Genomic DNA, 14,183 nt, shown 5'->3' with positions numbered 1-14,183 from the left:
CTTTTTAGGTACCCAATAACCCAATTACATTGATTAAATATGTCAAAGGATAAAATATCTCAATTTTCGTACCTACTGCGCAGTTTTAATGAGACTGCATTAAATAATAAACGTATTTTTTAAGTTTTTGTCAATTGAAATGTATCTATAATTTGATTAATTTTTTTCAACGAAATCTAAATTCTTACATTACTGCGTTAAAAAATGGGCTTTAACGCTTTAAGCAGTTTAAGTAATTTATAAGTTAACATTTACATTATTATTATTATTATTATTATATTATCCAATTTACTTATTGTGCTTTTCTGTATACATACCTACTATACATTGTAAATATAGCTTTTTACAAATAAAATAAAGTTAATATTTTCGCCATATTAAAAGTAACTTTTAAAGTATAATTTTATTGTAAATCGTTTATTAACTTATAACTTACCTAACGTTTATAACATTTATTTATCTTGACAAGATCAAGTTGATAATTTTTATTAACTTGCCCAAACTTTGGCTGTATTGATAGATTATTTAGGTCATTTTTTATATCACTTCAAAATGTCAATAAAAATACATCGAATCTAATATATGTATAGAAATAACATAACATTTGTGTAACTGTATTATAATTATAAATTAAATATTTTTAATGAGTCAGTATCTATAGGAAAAAAATATTGGACTTTTTAATATAGAATAAATTATTCTGTATAAAAAGTTTCGAATATACCTACCAACTGTATTACTGTCATCATTCGAAACTGTGAACATTGGATAATTAGATAACTATTAAGATAGGCGTAAACTGCAGGGGGCATTGCCCCCTAGAATAAAATATAAATTAGGAATAAGTAATATAATAATAATCAATAATATATTGATATGTATCTATATATTTGCCCCCTAATAAATTTCCAGTTTACTCTCATGACTATAAATAAAACGAAAAACATTATTTAATTTCAAAAACGATATAATGCTGGTATTGCATATTATATTATCATTAGTTTGCAGTCGTTGATTATACATTATAGTAACATTATAGTGTAAAAACTGTAAAAAATAATTTGTAACAATATCAAATTTTAAAATCAAGAATATTAATATTAATTTCATAATTCTAATTACCTACTATAGGTAGACACATTTTAACTTTGTACTGCATACTTAAGACTCAAAATTTACTAATGCAAACAATTTTAGTCCCTGAAATATACAAACAGCAACAACTAACTACACTCTACAGTATATTTAGCAATGGAACATACTAAACTCTAGTAAGGACTAAGGACAGTAAGGTACCACTCGCAGTATAGATTCAATTAATGATTAGAAACAGTACATTTTCAATTTTCTATCGTAATTTTGACGAATATACAAATTAAACATTAGAACATTACACATTTTTATATTTTATGCAGTGCTTGACTAATGACTTGGAAGAAAAGTAGAAGAGGTAAGTACTCCAGCTACTATTAAAAAAGTACCTCCCTAGAATTTTAATATAACTCACATAACCATGGGGGGTTCACCCTAGAAAGAAGGTTGAAATTAAAAAAAATATATAAGTTGAAGTACTCAGTTCTCCCACCTACCTCAAGACAAGCACTGCAGATTTTATGTACTACCAATTATATCTACCTATTATATAAATATAAAGAAGGTATACGCTTTAATATTATTTTAATATAGGTAATTACTAAAATGAATAATTAGTATTATTTTAAATTTAATTGCCTATAGGTAATCGTTAAAACAGTGATCAACTAAAAACAAATTACCATAATATTATTTAAGTATTTAATATAATATGAATAATAAATAAGTATAGGTATATACTATATTTTATTAAGAAAAAAATCGGGGGAGCCAGGGCAACTAAAATCATTATTTTTCATTTAAATATCCCATTTCGTCGAAATTTAAATATGAAATTTCTATAAAATTGTACATTTATATTTATGACACTAATATGTTTCTGTTGTAACAACTTACGTGTAACCTACTAACCTTGTATTAAATGATCAAGCGTTAACTATTAAAATTGAAAATATTATATACATTTTTAGAAAAAAATTCAAGTAATTGAAAATTTAAAACACGTTTATAAATATTTGTGATGAAAAATTCGAGTATCTTTAAAACAAAAAAAAACATATACAAATTTCTGTTTCCCCAATTTCTTTTTGTTTTTTTTCCGATTTTTTTCGACAAATGGGTTCTGGGAAGTTTATAATTTCAATTCTTATTTATTAATAAGTAACAACTATATTATAAACTTTAACCTCATTGACACTTCTCTTTATACGTAAATAGGAGGTACGTCATCATATGGCGAATTGTGATCTGGCACTATATATATGGCTAAATACTACAACTTTTGTGTTCGTCTTTCGTCTGCCCATTACTTTGTTGCGTGCAGCTAACGGTCAATTTATTGACTGTCTTACCTATGGCATTTACACCACAAATCGATGCCTTGGAAGAATAACCGTTTGAAAGATAGCGCGAAGCAATTTATTTCAGTAGATCAATAATCCAGCTTTAAGCTTTTTACTTTGTACATAGGTATAGGGGATGAAAAGAATTTTGTCATGTTTTTTGTTTTTTAATGACATATTTCTATTTTCTTCCACATTCAAACATTTCAAATCCATAGTTACGCGCAAATGCTACATTTATTTTGCATTTTTTTTTTTATTACTGAAAACTATAAATATAATAATATATAATATATGGAAATAAACGCATATACCTACAGCAATATAGGTAGGTACTTTTGTACCTAATTGCAAGCTAGCACACCACCCTGACTATTTTGTGACGCTACTCTATAATTTGACTAACCGAAATACAAGTGTCGAGTTCAATAAAACACGCAACAAAATCAAACCATAATGTGTTACAATTACATCATTTCTGTGATCTCTATAGTTACTCGATTTGTACTTGGGTACCTACACATTTTTGGTATCCAATACTGTTTGGTAGTAGATACCTGTATTTAACTTTGTATAATTATATAATAACGTATTGCTCGTAATTAATTAATGTGTTAAAAAAAATTTAATTAAAATTCATTCGCCTACGATTGTCACTAATTATTGTACGAATATAATATATGTTAGCAGTTTTATATACATCCTGCAAGCGCCTTAAATTATTTGCACGTACAATTAACACAGTAATAGTATTATATCTTATTATCAAATATGATTATCTACACGAATGCGTAAAGGATTAAATGAGCTACTGCGAAAAGCTACGCAATCCTTGATTACAACAATACATAAACGTAGGTCGGGACTGGCTGAGGAGTGAATATTCGCGGACTAGTTGCACGTGCTTAGCAGCTTGGCTCGGGCTGTAGAAAGGGCGTGTTTCCCAGGGTCATTATTGTTTTTCTTTTCACGGCGATAATCTAATAGGAATGGGACATTGCAGGTCTGCACGAATAATATAATAGAACACAGTTGTTTAAATGAAAATAAATATTAAGCAATTAATCAAACAAATTTAGGTACATATTTTATTTTTTGTAGATATCTATACCGGCTATACCTATACATTAATATATTATACATATTACTATATTAGCATGTATTGAATTACAGCCTATATCATATTATGTAGATTTTAAGTATTATTTTATGTTTCACTTGATTTCGACCAATTAATATTTCTATTCAGGTAGAATTAAAAAACTGATTGTTGATTGGGTACATTAAATTTACACGTTATGAATATTTAAAATACCTACATAGTACATAATATATTGTTATTTGTTGCTATAGCCTATATTCCTATAGCGGCTATAGTATTCCGTCTGTACACAAACATTGCGAAAAGCACTGACAGAATTAAATTATATATATGGCCATATGGATACAAATTCATGGCAATATGGCATATTTGAATACTTAGGTATACATAATAAATTATAATGCATAGTGCTGGGTAGAGAGCCTATATTATTATCAAGGCTCTCTAGTGCTGGGTGTTGCGAGCATTGGTCTCGTTTCGCACACCCGCTCAGCACAACTTTTATAATGTAACATAATTATTATTTGTTATTACAAATTTTATTATTTTAATATTGAACGCAATGATAAATTAATAATTAAATAATTATAAATTATTGAAAAAAAAAATTACTGAGTGGTTATATTCGGTTTGAAACATTTCAAACACTCGATTTTGATTCAAGATGTTTTTTAAACTGATTTTTTCAACATATACAGAGCCTGACTCTAGTCTTTTTGTATCAGTCCATGAAAGGAAACACTTGAGAAAGAAGTTTTAGTAAACTGAAAATTATTAAGAACTATCTAAGGTTTACAATGTCACAGGAAAAAATTACAAATATGAGTATTATATCGATTGAACGTGAATTGGCTTCAAAAATTTATTTTGAAAATATTATAGATGAATTTATTAGGTACTAAAAAAGCACGAAAAGTGAAATTTTGAAATATATAAAAATATAATTATTTTTTAAATTATTATTAAGGCTATAATAAGTTTGGCAGTGTTTTTTTTCTTATTAAATATAATAATTATTATAATAGCTAATAAAAATAAAATAAAATAACGAATGTATAAATCTTTTATATGTGTAAGTACGTGGGCGAGGGAGGGGGGTAAATAATTTTTACAAAGGCGGAAATATGTTAAATGGCCAGGAGCACAAATGAACATTGCTACAGCTCTGAACATATATCTACCTAATAGATTTTCTATTGGTAGAGTAGGGTAGGTATATTAGAGTATTTTAGTGATTATACATTAAAGTAATATACGTTAAGATTTTAAAATTTAATTATAGGCATATTAACACAATTGTTGATACATAATTAATAGTCCAGTTTTTAATTTCAATACATTTTATCAAAATTCATAATGAACATAAGCATTTTCATATATTATACAAACAATTGATTGTTGATACATATAATGTCAGGGGCGTAGCCAAGGGGGGGTTATCAGGTTACAACCCCCCCATGAGTTTTAGAAAACCCCTAAAAATATTCTTGTAAGAAAATGTCTGCCACATGGAGTAATGCTAAGCTTTTAGGAATTTATATAAATATAGGTAAGTTTACCAACAAATTTTGGCAACCCCCCCCCATGAGAAAATCCTGGCTACGCCCCTGTATAATGTAATATACCATGTTTATATGCAGCAGTTAATGTGCATTAACTAATATCAATAGACAATAGACAATGTCATTGTCATTGATGATAATATAAATTTATATTGGTAATGAAATATAACTATTAAAATGTTGAGTTATATTTTATTAATATAATTCATAACTGCATAATCACTATATAGTTACCATTTTCAGTCGCATTATAAACATTTTATCCATAAGAGCAAATTGGTAAATATTAAAGCTACCCATCTACCCACACATAAAAATAAAACCAGCCTTTGTATTATATTATTTTACAATATCAGTTAACATAAATATAACAGGTTATTATTATATTATTATACAGGGTCCGGAAAAAAACCTCCAATATTTCAAGAAGCAGTTGCAAATAAACAAACAAAGAATTAGAAAAAATTCTTTTATTTTTTACTAATAAATATGCCATTTTGAATTATTTAGTTTAAACATTATGTCGGTTAAGTGGTGTTTTCTATTGTTAATACATTCACGAAGCCTTTCCCAATAGTTGTCCATAAGACCATAACTCTTCATGTCATTTCTAGTGTAATGGCTGCTAATGCCTGGTGATTGGTTCGTTAAGTGCTTGCAGGGATGCGGGATGATGATCGTACACTGTGCATTTAAGTATCTCAAAAGAACTTAATTTTAGGGTGATCACATTAAAAAATTTTAATTAATTTTTTTTTGTTTTTAATCACGTTTTATTTTATTTATTTTTTGTTAGTTTTTATTTCTTTTTTTTTTTGTTCCTTGCCATTACATATACTAAAAATAGCACGTATACCATTATTCATTGATACCTTCTCCACTGTTGTACCACCACCACAACTCACAAAGCGCTATCTCTAAATGCGAGAGGTTTTTTTGCGGACCCTGTACCCATGTTGTATTACAACTTATATTACTTATTTATTAGTAACTTCTTATAATTAAATACCCTATGCATAAAATATAATATTATCATCCCAGTTCCCATACATAACAATAAACAATATAGGCATACAATATGCATTTTGTTACCTATGTGCTGACTCTTAAGATTAAATCAGTAAATATATCTATTATATAATACTAATTTATCATACCTACTGAATTAATATCAAAATTTCATTTATTCAATAATATTAGTTAAATATAAAAATATTTTTACATCCTAACTGCAATTTGTAAAATTATTATCATATTTAAAATTATATAAAGCCACTGCCATAGAAACTATGTTTATGACACAACTGACCATTTTAACTGATAAGTCATTTTTCATATGCAAAGATAAATCAATGAATTTAAATTTAACATATCCATAATAGTGACTCATTTGACACCTAATTTACAGAAAAGTGGTACTTCTACTTGCCTATCATTTTTTGGTCATTGCATCCAATCTAGATTAATATTTGTTAAATAGTAACCTTGTTATATAAAATAAACTTGTAAATCTTTATATTTTGGTTAACAAAACATTAAGATTAAACTTATTAAAAAAATTATATCACTAATGAATAAATATTTGGAAATAATACTTCAATTTTATAAATTATAATATATTCAAAAAAATAGTTTTTAAGTATATAATATAGTAGTTATTAAAAGTATAAAATACATTAAATTATGTAAGCACATTAATATATTTATAAAAAATACATGGGTAATACAATTAAATTAAAATAACATTAAGCATGGACGGCTTTTGTAACATATCTAATTTTTAAATTGCAAATGGGACATTTACCTGATTTACTCCATATATGTTTGGCACATGTATAACAACAATATACATGTGCTGTCTTACCATGGTTGAAAATACCGTTTTTGGGTTTCAAAAAACAAATATTACAAGTGTTTGTGGTGTTTTCAAATGTATTAGACGTATTGTCTTGAGATAAACGTAAGCCAGATATACCCAAAGAATTTAATGACTCTTGAGAATTTGAGGTTGAAGATGACTCTTGACAATCTCTAGGTAAATAATTTTCTACTGTGCCGTTGGCCATATTGTACAAACGTTTGATGCTCTTTGGTTTAGGATTTGGTGTACTCTCAAATAATTGCATTCGATGCTAAAAAAATTATAAAAGTTGAAAATTTAATTAAATATTTTGTTTGAAATTAAAATGTTATTTTAATTTTTGTCTCCTAAATTAATATTAATACGATAAGACCCCAATACTAAATAATACCCAATAAATTAGCTATTTATTTGAACTTAATGTTAGACCTAAAACCTGAAATTTAATGAGTGATAAATATATTTTTTGATAGCATTTCATTATGGGATAAATGATGGTCATACAGAGTTATTAAAATTTGAGGATGATTTCTGGTAACAAAGTGGATCTAGTTGGTACTTATATATTGAATTTTTTTAGTATCTTTATAGACATTTATCATAAAGCCTAGCTTAAAGGAGATAGATAATTAAAAAAATGTTATATATATTTTTGTTAAAATAATTATGTATATTATATTCTATTTCGTTCAATGAAAAAAAAAAATTTAAATTTAGTTTTTTATTCTATAAATATTGATAAAACAAAATTTCACCTAGTTACAAAACTTGCAAATTTAACATAACGTTTTAGGTAATGATGCCAAAAATATAAAGCACAATTTTTTAAATTTAAATAAAATTAGATATTTAAATGAAGAATAACAATTTCAGTTATTTTGTTATAATTTAAAATTATTATTCATATACTTGAAACATTTATACACATACGGTAGATCCTTGATATTCTGGCACATTTTTAAAACATCTAGTAATGATTAATTGTTGGACTATCACTAAAATATTAATAATTCAGTGAATTTTTATATTTACATTGTACAAGCATAGTTCAATAAGTGTAATGAAAATAAATAAATTTTTATTTTTATACAATTTATACTTAATCAAAAATTGTTTTTCAATTATTTGGCAGTACATATACAAAGAAAAATTTTTTGCAAAAATTAATTCAACCTACTATATTACTTACAATAAAATAAATAAATTAATAGCAATAAAAATATATCATAAAATATAGACTAACCAACTGTATTTGCTCAAAAAAATTTTACATGTACAATGATTTATCATTAATTTCAATTCTAATTACAATGGCTTTCTCAATGATGAAGTATAGTTAGGGTTACCATACGTCCGGATTTCAAACATCTGTCTGGATTTTACAAAGTTAACCGTTTAATATGGTTGAAACAAACATGATACAAAAAATTATGTCAAGTGATAGATTTTCGTGTTCACTCAGTATAAATGTATGATGTGTAATTTCTATTTTTGTTCATATTTTTTCCCGGAGTGACACAATAAGCAACTAGGTACCCATTATTATTACAAAAAAAAATTGTTAAAATAACACATTTTATAACATATTTAACCTAATAACTCTTATGTAGACACTTTATTCATAGATCTAAATAATAGGTCTTCAATTTACTTCCCCCCCTCCTCTGAAACAGAACTGATGCCTAGATTTGGTCTAATAAGTAATAACATTATGGTAACCCTAGGTATAGTGGAGCAGTTACCAATTCCCCATTTTTAGCATGCAATTTTTTGTTCATTGAATATTTTGACTATGAGTTTTTTCCTAGAACCTATAATTCATAATGTTTTAAGTTTATTTATCTTCAAGTATTAATTATATTTTCTTCTCATTCTAACCCATCTTATATCAAACCTAGCCACTCTTACAATTCCTGGAAATCCCCCACAACAACTACAGAAAAACAAAACAAAAGGTAGTGTTATAACTGTGTTATTTTAACTGAGTGGTTTATCCTCCAATTAACATATAAATAATCTTGTATCACATATTCTTATTGTACTGTAGGACTGTATATTAAAAAAAAAAAATATAAATTTTAAATTTCTTTATATAACTTACCTTAAAACACTGATTACAATATTGAAAATAATGGTTAGAATTTGGTTTTTGGCATATACAGCATTTTTCAAAAATTAATGGGAATTTAAAATCTGTTTCTGGAATAAATACTTTTACATCTGTATCAGGAATATAACCATTGTCTATGTTCAGAAAGATATCGTTATTTGAAACCTAAAAATTAACAAAGTTATTAAAATAATTAGTTATAAGGTACATTTAAAAATATTTTAGTTGACATAAAAATAAATAATCTTTTTAGAAAAACCGTTCAAACTAATAATATTTAGTAAAAAAAAAATTGTTAATGAAATAAATTAAATTTTAAAGAATCCTGTAATATTTATACTTATGAATAAGGCTCAGATTTCAATGCATTTGCATCTTTTTTTTTTTTTGAAATATCTTAAATGATCATTTAAAAAAAAATTCTGTTAAAATGTATTTTTTAAAAGGAATTTTTCTTGTATTTTAAAGAATTTAAATTCATTACCTACTTATGAGTTATGTATACTCAAAACTATTAGGCGTCCAGACTAACTTGCCACTTTCTGTGACATATATCTATGGATCCGTGTTCTCTGATTACAAGATAATATTGTATACAGTGATAGAATAACATAATGTTAAATTGCACTATTAGAGATGTATAGTATGATAAATATAAATTATTTTTGATTATATCTCATTGTTGCTATTTAATATTATAGGCAAATTTTAAGAATAAAAATAGTTGTAACTATTACAATAAGAACTAATACTTACTACTTCACTTTCTGATTGACTAGAACTTTTATAGTCACAATCACTTTGACTAGAATCTTGCTTATCACAATCACAGTCACTGGGACAACTTGAAGATGAAAAATCAAGAATATCTGGTGCTTCAACTAAAAAATGGTTGAGTTAATTTAAACTTAAAAACAAAATACATTAAGTTAAGTTAAAAATTGACGTGGTGCATGAATTGTCTATTTTGATGAGCTGTAGTGAATTAATACGTGTTAATTCTTATTTGATCCAGAAAATACAACCAAGTTTCATTCTTCATCATATCAAATCTATACTTATCGAAATTAATTATAAATTATAAACATTTATAATTAGTTCTTTATTTAGAAATTATTGTTCAATACTAAAATAAAATTTAAAAAAATTGAGCATAATATTATTTTTGCATTCACAAACATTGAGTAGATAATAGTATATTAATAAAAATTGTATAAATAATAAAAAATAATACTTAAAATAATAATAATACAAATTACAAACAATTAAAAATAATCCATGTATTGCCAATATAATATTCTCATAAATAATGTATATAACACACATACATAAATATATGTACACATATAAATGTGCATAGATGAAAAGAAAATCAATATGAATTTAAATATTTTGAGCATTAAACCTAATACCTATCTTATTTTATTATTAATTATCATAATATATTATTAATGTTAATAGATTAAAGCCCGGATTAAGACTATTTATCATAGAAGGTTTATTTCTTTAAATCAATGATTACTATTAAAAATCTATGTGTAAAAAAAATATTGAAGTGGAAGTTTGTGAAATTATTATTACTTTATAAAATCTAAAATTATTTAAATATTTTAAATGATGAAACTATCAGTAATCAATAGTATTTAAAAGATAGTCCTGCTATTTGTTTATTAATTTATTTTTAATCTTAAAAGTTGTAAACTTAGTAGTAAATAAATATTTCCATAGCCTTAAGATTTACAAATTATAGTAACATTAAATACTTTAAACAATCATTAGTAAAATTAAGTATTTCAACAAATAATTTAAACTCCTGTTTTATTACACCCATAAACCATAACAATTCATTGTTTAAAAACCCAACCATAAATATTTTTGATTCTATTTTTATTCTATTATCAAATTCCCTTCCCTTAATCCGGGCTATAGGTTAGTTAATTAAAATAATAATTTTTTTTTTAATATCTAAAATTATTTACTAAAACTTAAATAGATGATATAATTTATCTTAAATCACACAATTGTAACACTTCACGTCAAATATTAAAGTTAAATTTAGGACTTTAGGAGTCAACTAAAAATTATTACTTGTAGCTTTGGATTGGGTACTATCAATACTTTCAGATTGATCTGAATCATTTATATTTTCAAATAAATCATCGGGTGATTTTAATTTGTATGTATACAAATATCTTGCCTTTTTTTTGTTAACCCATGTATCACCCATGTCATACTCATCATCTATAAGTAAATTGAAACAAATTATATTATACTTAAACTAAATAACTCTAATATAAACTTATTCCTGGGAAATTACACTCTTTTTCAGATTGTACAATGTACGTACCACTACTATAAACATCTTCTGTTGGTCTTTTAAGTGTTTGGGGATTCATATCTGAAATTAATTTTAATTTAAGAAAATTACTTGAGTTTTCTGCAAATGACAAAAAATACACTACTAAAAGGTTACACAATAAAATATGACATAAAATCTTTTTTGTAGATGCAAATTTTTTAGGAATAGTCAATTAACTCTCAAGTAATCTGAAAACATTCTGATATAGACAAACTGATTTAACAGTTAAATTTCAACTGAATGTTACTAAGATATTATCGGATATTAATGGTATTATATTCATATCAACTAAAAATATTTTATATACATCCGACAATATATTTCTTCCTCTAATTCAACATATCTGCACAGTAACTCTGGTAACTTCTATAACTCCAATTAATAAATTATATCTATTAAGTTGAAAACAATAAGCTAGTAAAAATACTGCTGTTCACAATCAAAACTCAGTAGTCACTAGAGGTGAAATTTTAATGAACAAACTAGAAAAGTTTTTTATTTTTTTCACTTAATCTAGAGGTTTTTTTTAAAAAAAATACCAAAGATAACTTCTAGATAAAATTGGAAAATAAAAATGAATTGCCTTTTAAAATGTGTAATATTATAAAATTAATTGAAAAAGACCAAATGGTTATAAGGCATAAAACTCTAATAATAAAAAATTAAAGTTGTAACTTTACATTCTACATTTAAAAACCAAATTTCTGACGGAAAATATTAATTGATTAATAGAATATAAGAACCATATAATATTGTATAAATTATGAGGATGGTGATTTATATCTCATGTTCTAAGCACACGTTTCTAATTTCACTAACTTTCATAACTGCATTAACTCTTTATCAATGTATCAAGTTCAACTACGAGTACTTTTTAACATCTAAATTTTTAAAACTTTTGTTCGCTTTATGGTAATTTTTTGTTTTTATCACTTTCCCACCACCCTATTTCTGTATCTTAAATAAAACCATTCTACCTATCTACTATAAATTAATGAATTTCCTTAATGCAAATAATCTCCTTAAACACCAATATGAGCTTTATCACCTAAAAATTATAATCTAAGTTAAAATTTAATTACTTCAAACTCGTAATTATAATTTTTTTTATACATATAAACATAAAGAAATATTAAAAACAATTATTATTATATTCAAACTATTATTAAAAGAATAAATTGATAAAATGTAAAGGCCAAACATTTTTAAATTAAAAAACCTATATAAAGGATGAAATGCCAAATACATTATTGTTTTTATTTTCTCGTATAACCTAACAAAATTATTTACAATATTATGTGTCAAATATTTTTCAAAATGTAATAACTAATGAATAATTACTAAAATGTAATAGTTAATATTATATTTAATAATAACATAAATCATGAAGTTAATGAAAATGTGGAATAAGGTATGTGAAATTTATTTGTCTAAAAATTATTAAATAAATACAATATAACTTATGTCCTAATCATTTATCAATAAAATAAATATCTTTATATGACGGACTACTTCTAGTAGTCCATGCTTTATATTTTAATAATTGTTAACAGTACCACACTGTGTCACTGTATGATAAATTATTGAAATAATGTTTGCTTAAACGAATAGTAGGTATTCTAAAAAGTAAATATCCTATTATATTTTAATAGCTACACTTAAAAGTAATAGTCTAATCCTTCCGTACTTAATTAAACAAACATATAATAGGTAAATACATATTCTACTAATGAATTAATATTCTATAAATTAATTGAACATCTATACTGATATATTTATATATGTCAATACATTATTTCAAATATTTTTAGACATACTCCATTATACTGCAAACATTCATAAATAATTTAGAGTAAAGTATATAATTTACTAATGGTTCACACAGGAACCAAATACAATACCTTATAACATTAATGTAAATAAATAAACAAGACTTACCTCAGAGAATATTACCTACAAATTAAGCAGTACAATAAAATAATCTAATCAATCAATCCAGTAATTAAAGATTTTTATTATGGGCATTTTGACGTTTAGGCTGCAAAACACAACATAAAATAACATAATATTTACAGCACGATTTACTACATAACGTGGAAAGTTGGATACAGTAGACCATAGTTCACAGAGAAGATTAACCATTAATAATAACCACTAATACAACGATCATTGCTGAGAGCAAATATTAAATTTAACATATTTCTTTAGCACTTGCTGAGAAGTAAGAGTAAAGACTAAGAAAGTAAGAAACTAAGAAATACAACGTTACGATATACTGCAGAGATACCATAGACTCACAACGGATGTGCAGATGGACCCTGAGATAACAGCCAGATTTATTATCATGGACCATAGAGTAATTTTACTCCATAGACTATCATGGACTAAACGCATAAATTGGAGCTAAGGATTAAGATAGTCCGTGATTGGAGCCGACCAAAAATGCAGATGTACCAACACTGCAATATAAAAATTCCCATTATATTACCAAATTTATGTATTTTAATATCGTTAATTGAAAAATATTTTGTAAATGAGCTGTTTTCTGGAAAAACCGCTAGAGACAGGACGAAAGACGTTAGGTATTAAATTTATCTTCGTAACGAGCTACATACTTTGTACAATTTTCATTTTTCGAAAACGTAGTATTTAGATTTTTTTAAAAAGATCGTAGATCAAATACACAAATAATAATAAAAAAAAATTTTAAATAATAATTTTTTGAAAAAATTTAAAACGGTTCCTAGTGTAGAA

General features: G+C 25.1%; 1 protein-coding gene across 1 annotated transcript; it reads right to left on the bottom strand.

Moving 5' to 3' along the window:
* Positions 1-6,694: 6,694 nt before the first annotated feature.
* Positions 6,695-13,742, bottom strand: LOC132932306 (E3 ubiquitin-protein ligase Mdm2-like). Its single transcript, XM_060998618.1, has 6 exons — positions 13,368-13,742; positions 11,418-11,468; positions 11,159-11,311; positions 9,827-9,951; positions 9,062-9,235; positions 6,695-7,231 (listed from the first exon to the last, which is right to left on the bottom strand). The coding sequence occupies exons 2-6, from the start codon at positions 11,464-11,466 to the stop codon at positions 6,845-6,847; spliced, it is 888 nt and encodes a 295-aa protein (XP_060854601.1). The 5' UTR covers positions 11,467-11,468; positions 13,368-13,742; the 3' UTR covers positions 6,695-6,844.
* Positions 13,743-14,183: the final 441 nt, after the last annotated feature.

This window comes from Rhopalosiphum padi, chromosome 1 (assembly GCF_020882245.1).
Source record: "Rhopalosiphum padi isolate XX-2018 chromosome 1, ASM2088224v1, whole genome shotgun sequence".
NCBI lineage: Eukaryota > Metazoa > Arthropoda > Insecta > Hemiptera > Aphididae > Rhopalosiphum > Rhopalosiphum padi.
The sequence above is the reverse complement of the archived record's forward strand: the minus strand, read 5'-3'. Positions and strand labels throughout refer to the sequence as shown.

Bases quoted from the DNA above. Each gene is read 5' to 3' on its own strand.
- LOC132932306 (XM_060998618.1), bottom strand. From the start codon at position 11,466: ATGAATCCCCAAACACTTAAAAGACCAACAGAAGATGTTTATAGTAGT. The intron at 11,312-11,417 runs GTACGTACATTG...ATTTACTTATAG, and splicing joins AGAAGATGTTTATAGTAGTG to ATGATGAGTATGACATGGGT. The intron at 7,232-9,061 runs GTAAGTTATATA...TAATTTTTTTAG, and splicing joins ATTGTAATCAGTGTTTTAAG to CATCGAATGCAATTATTTGA.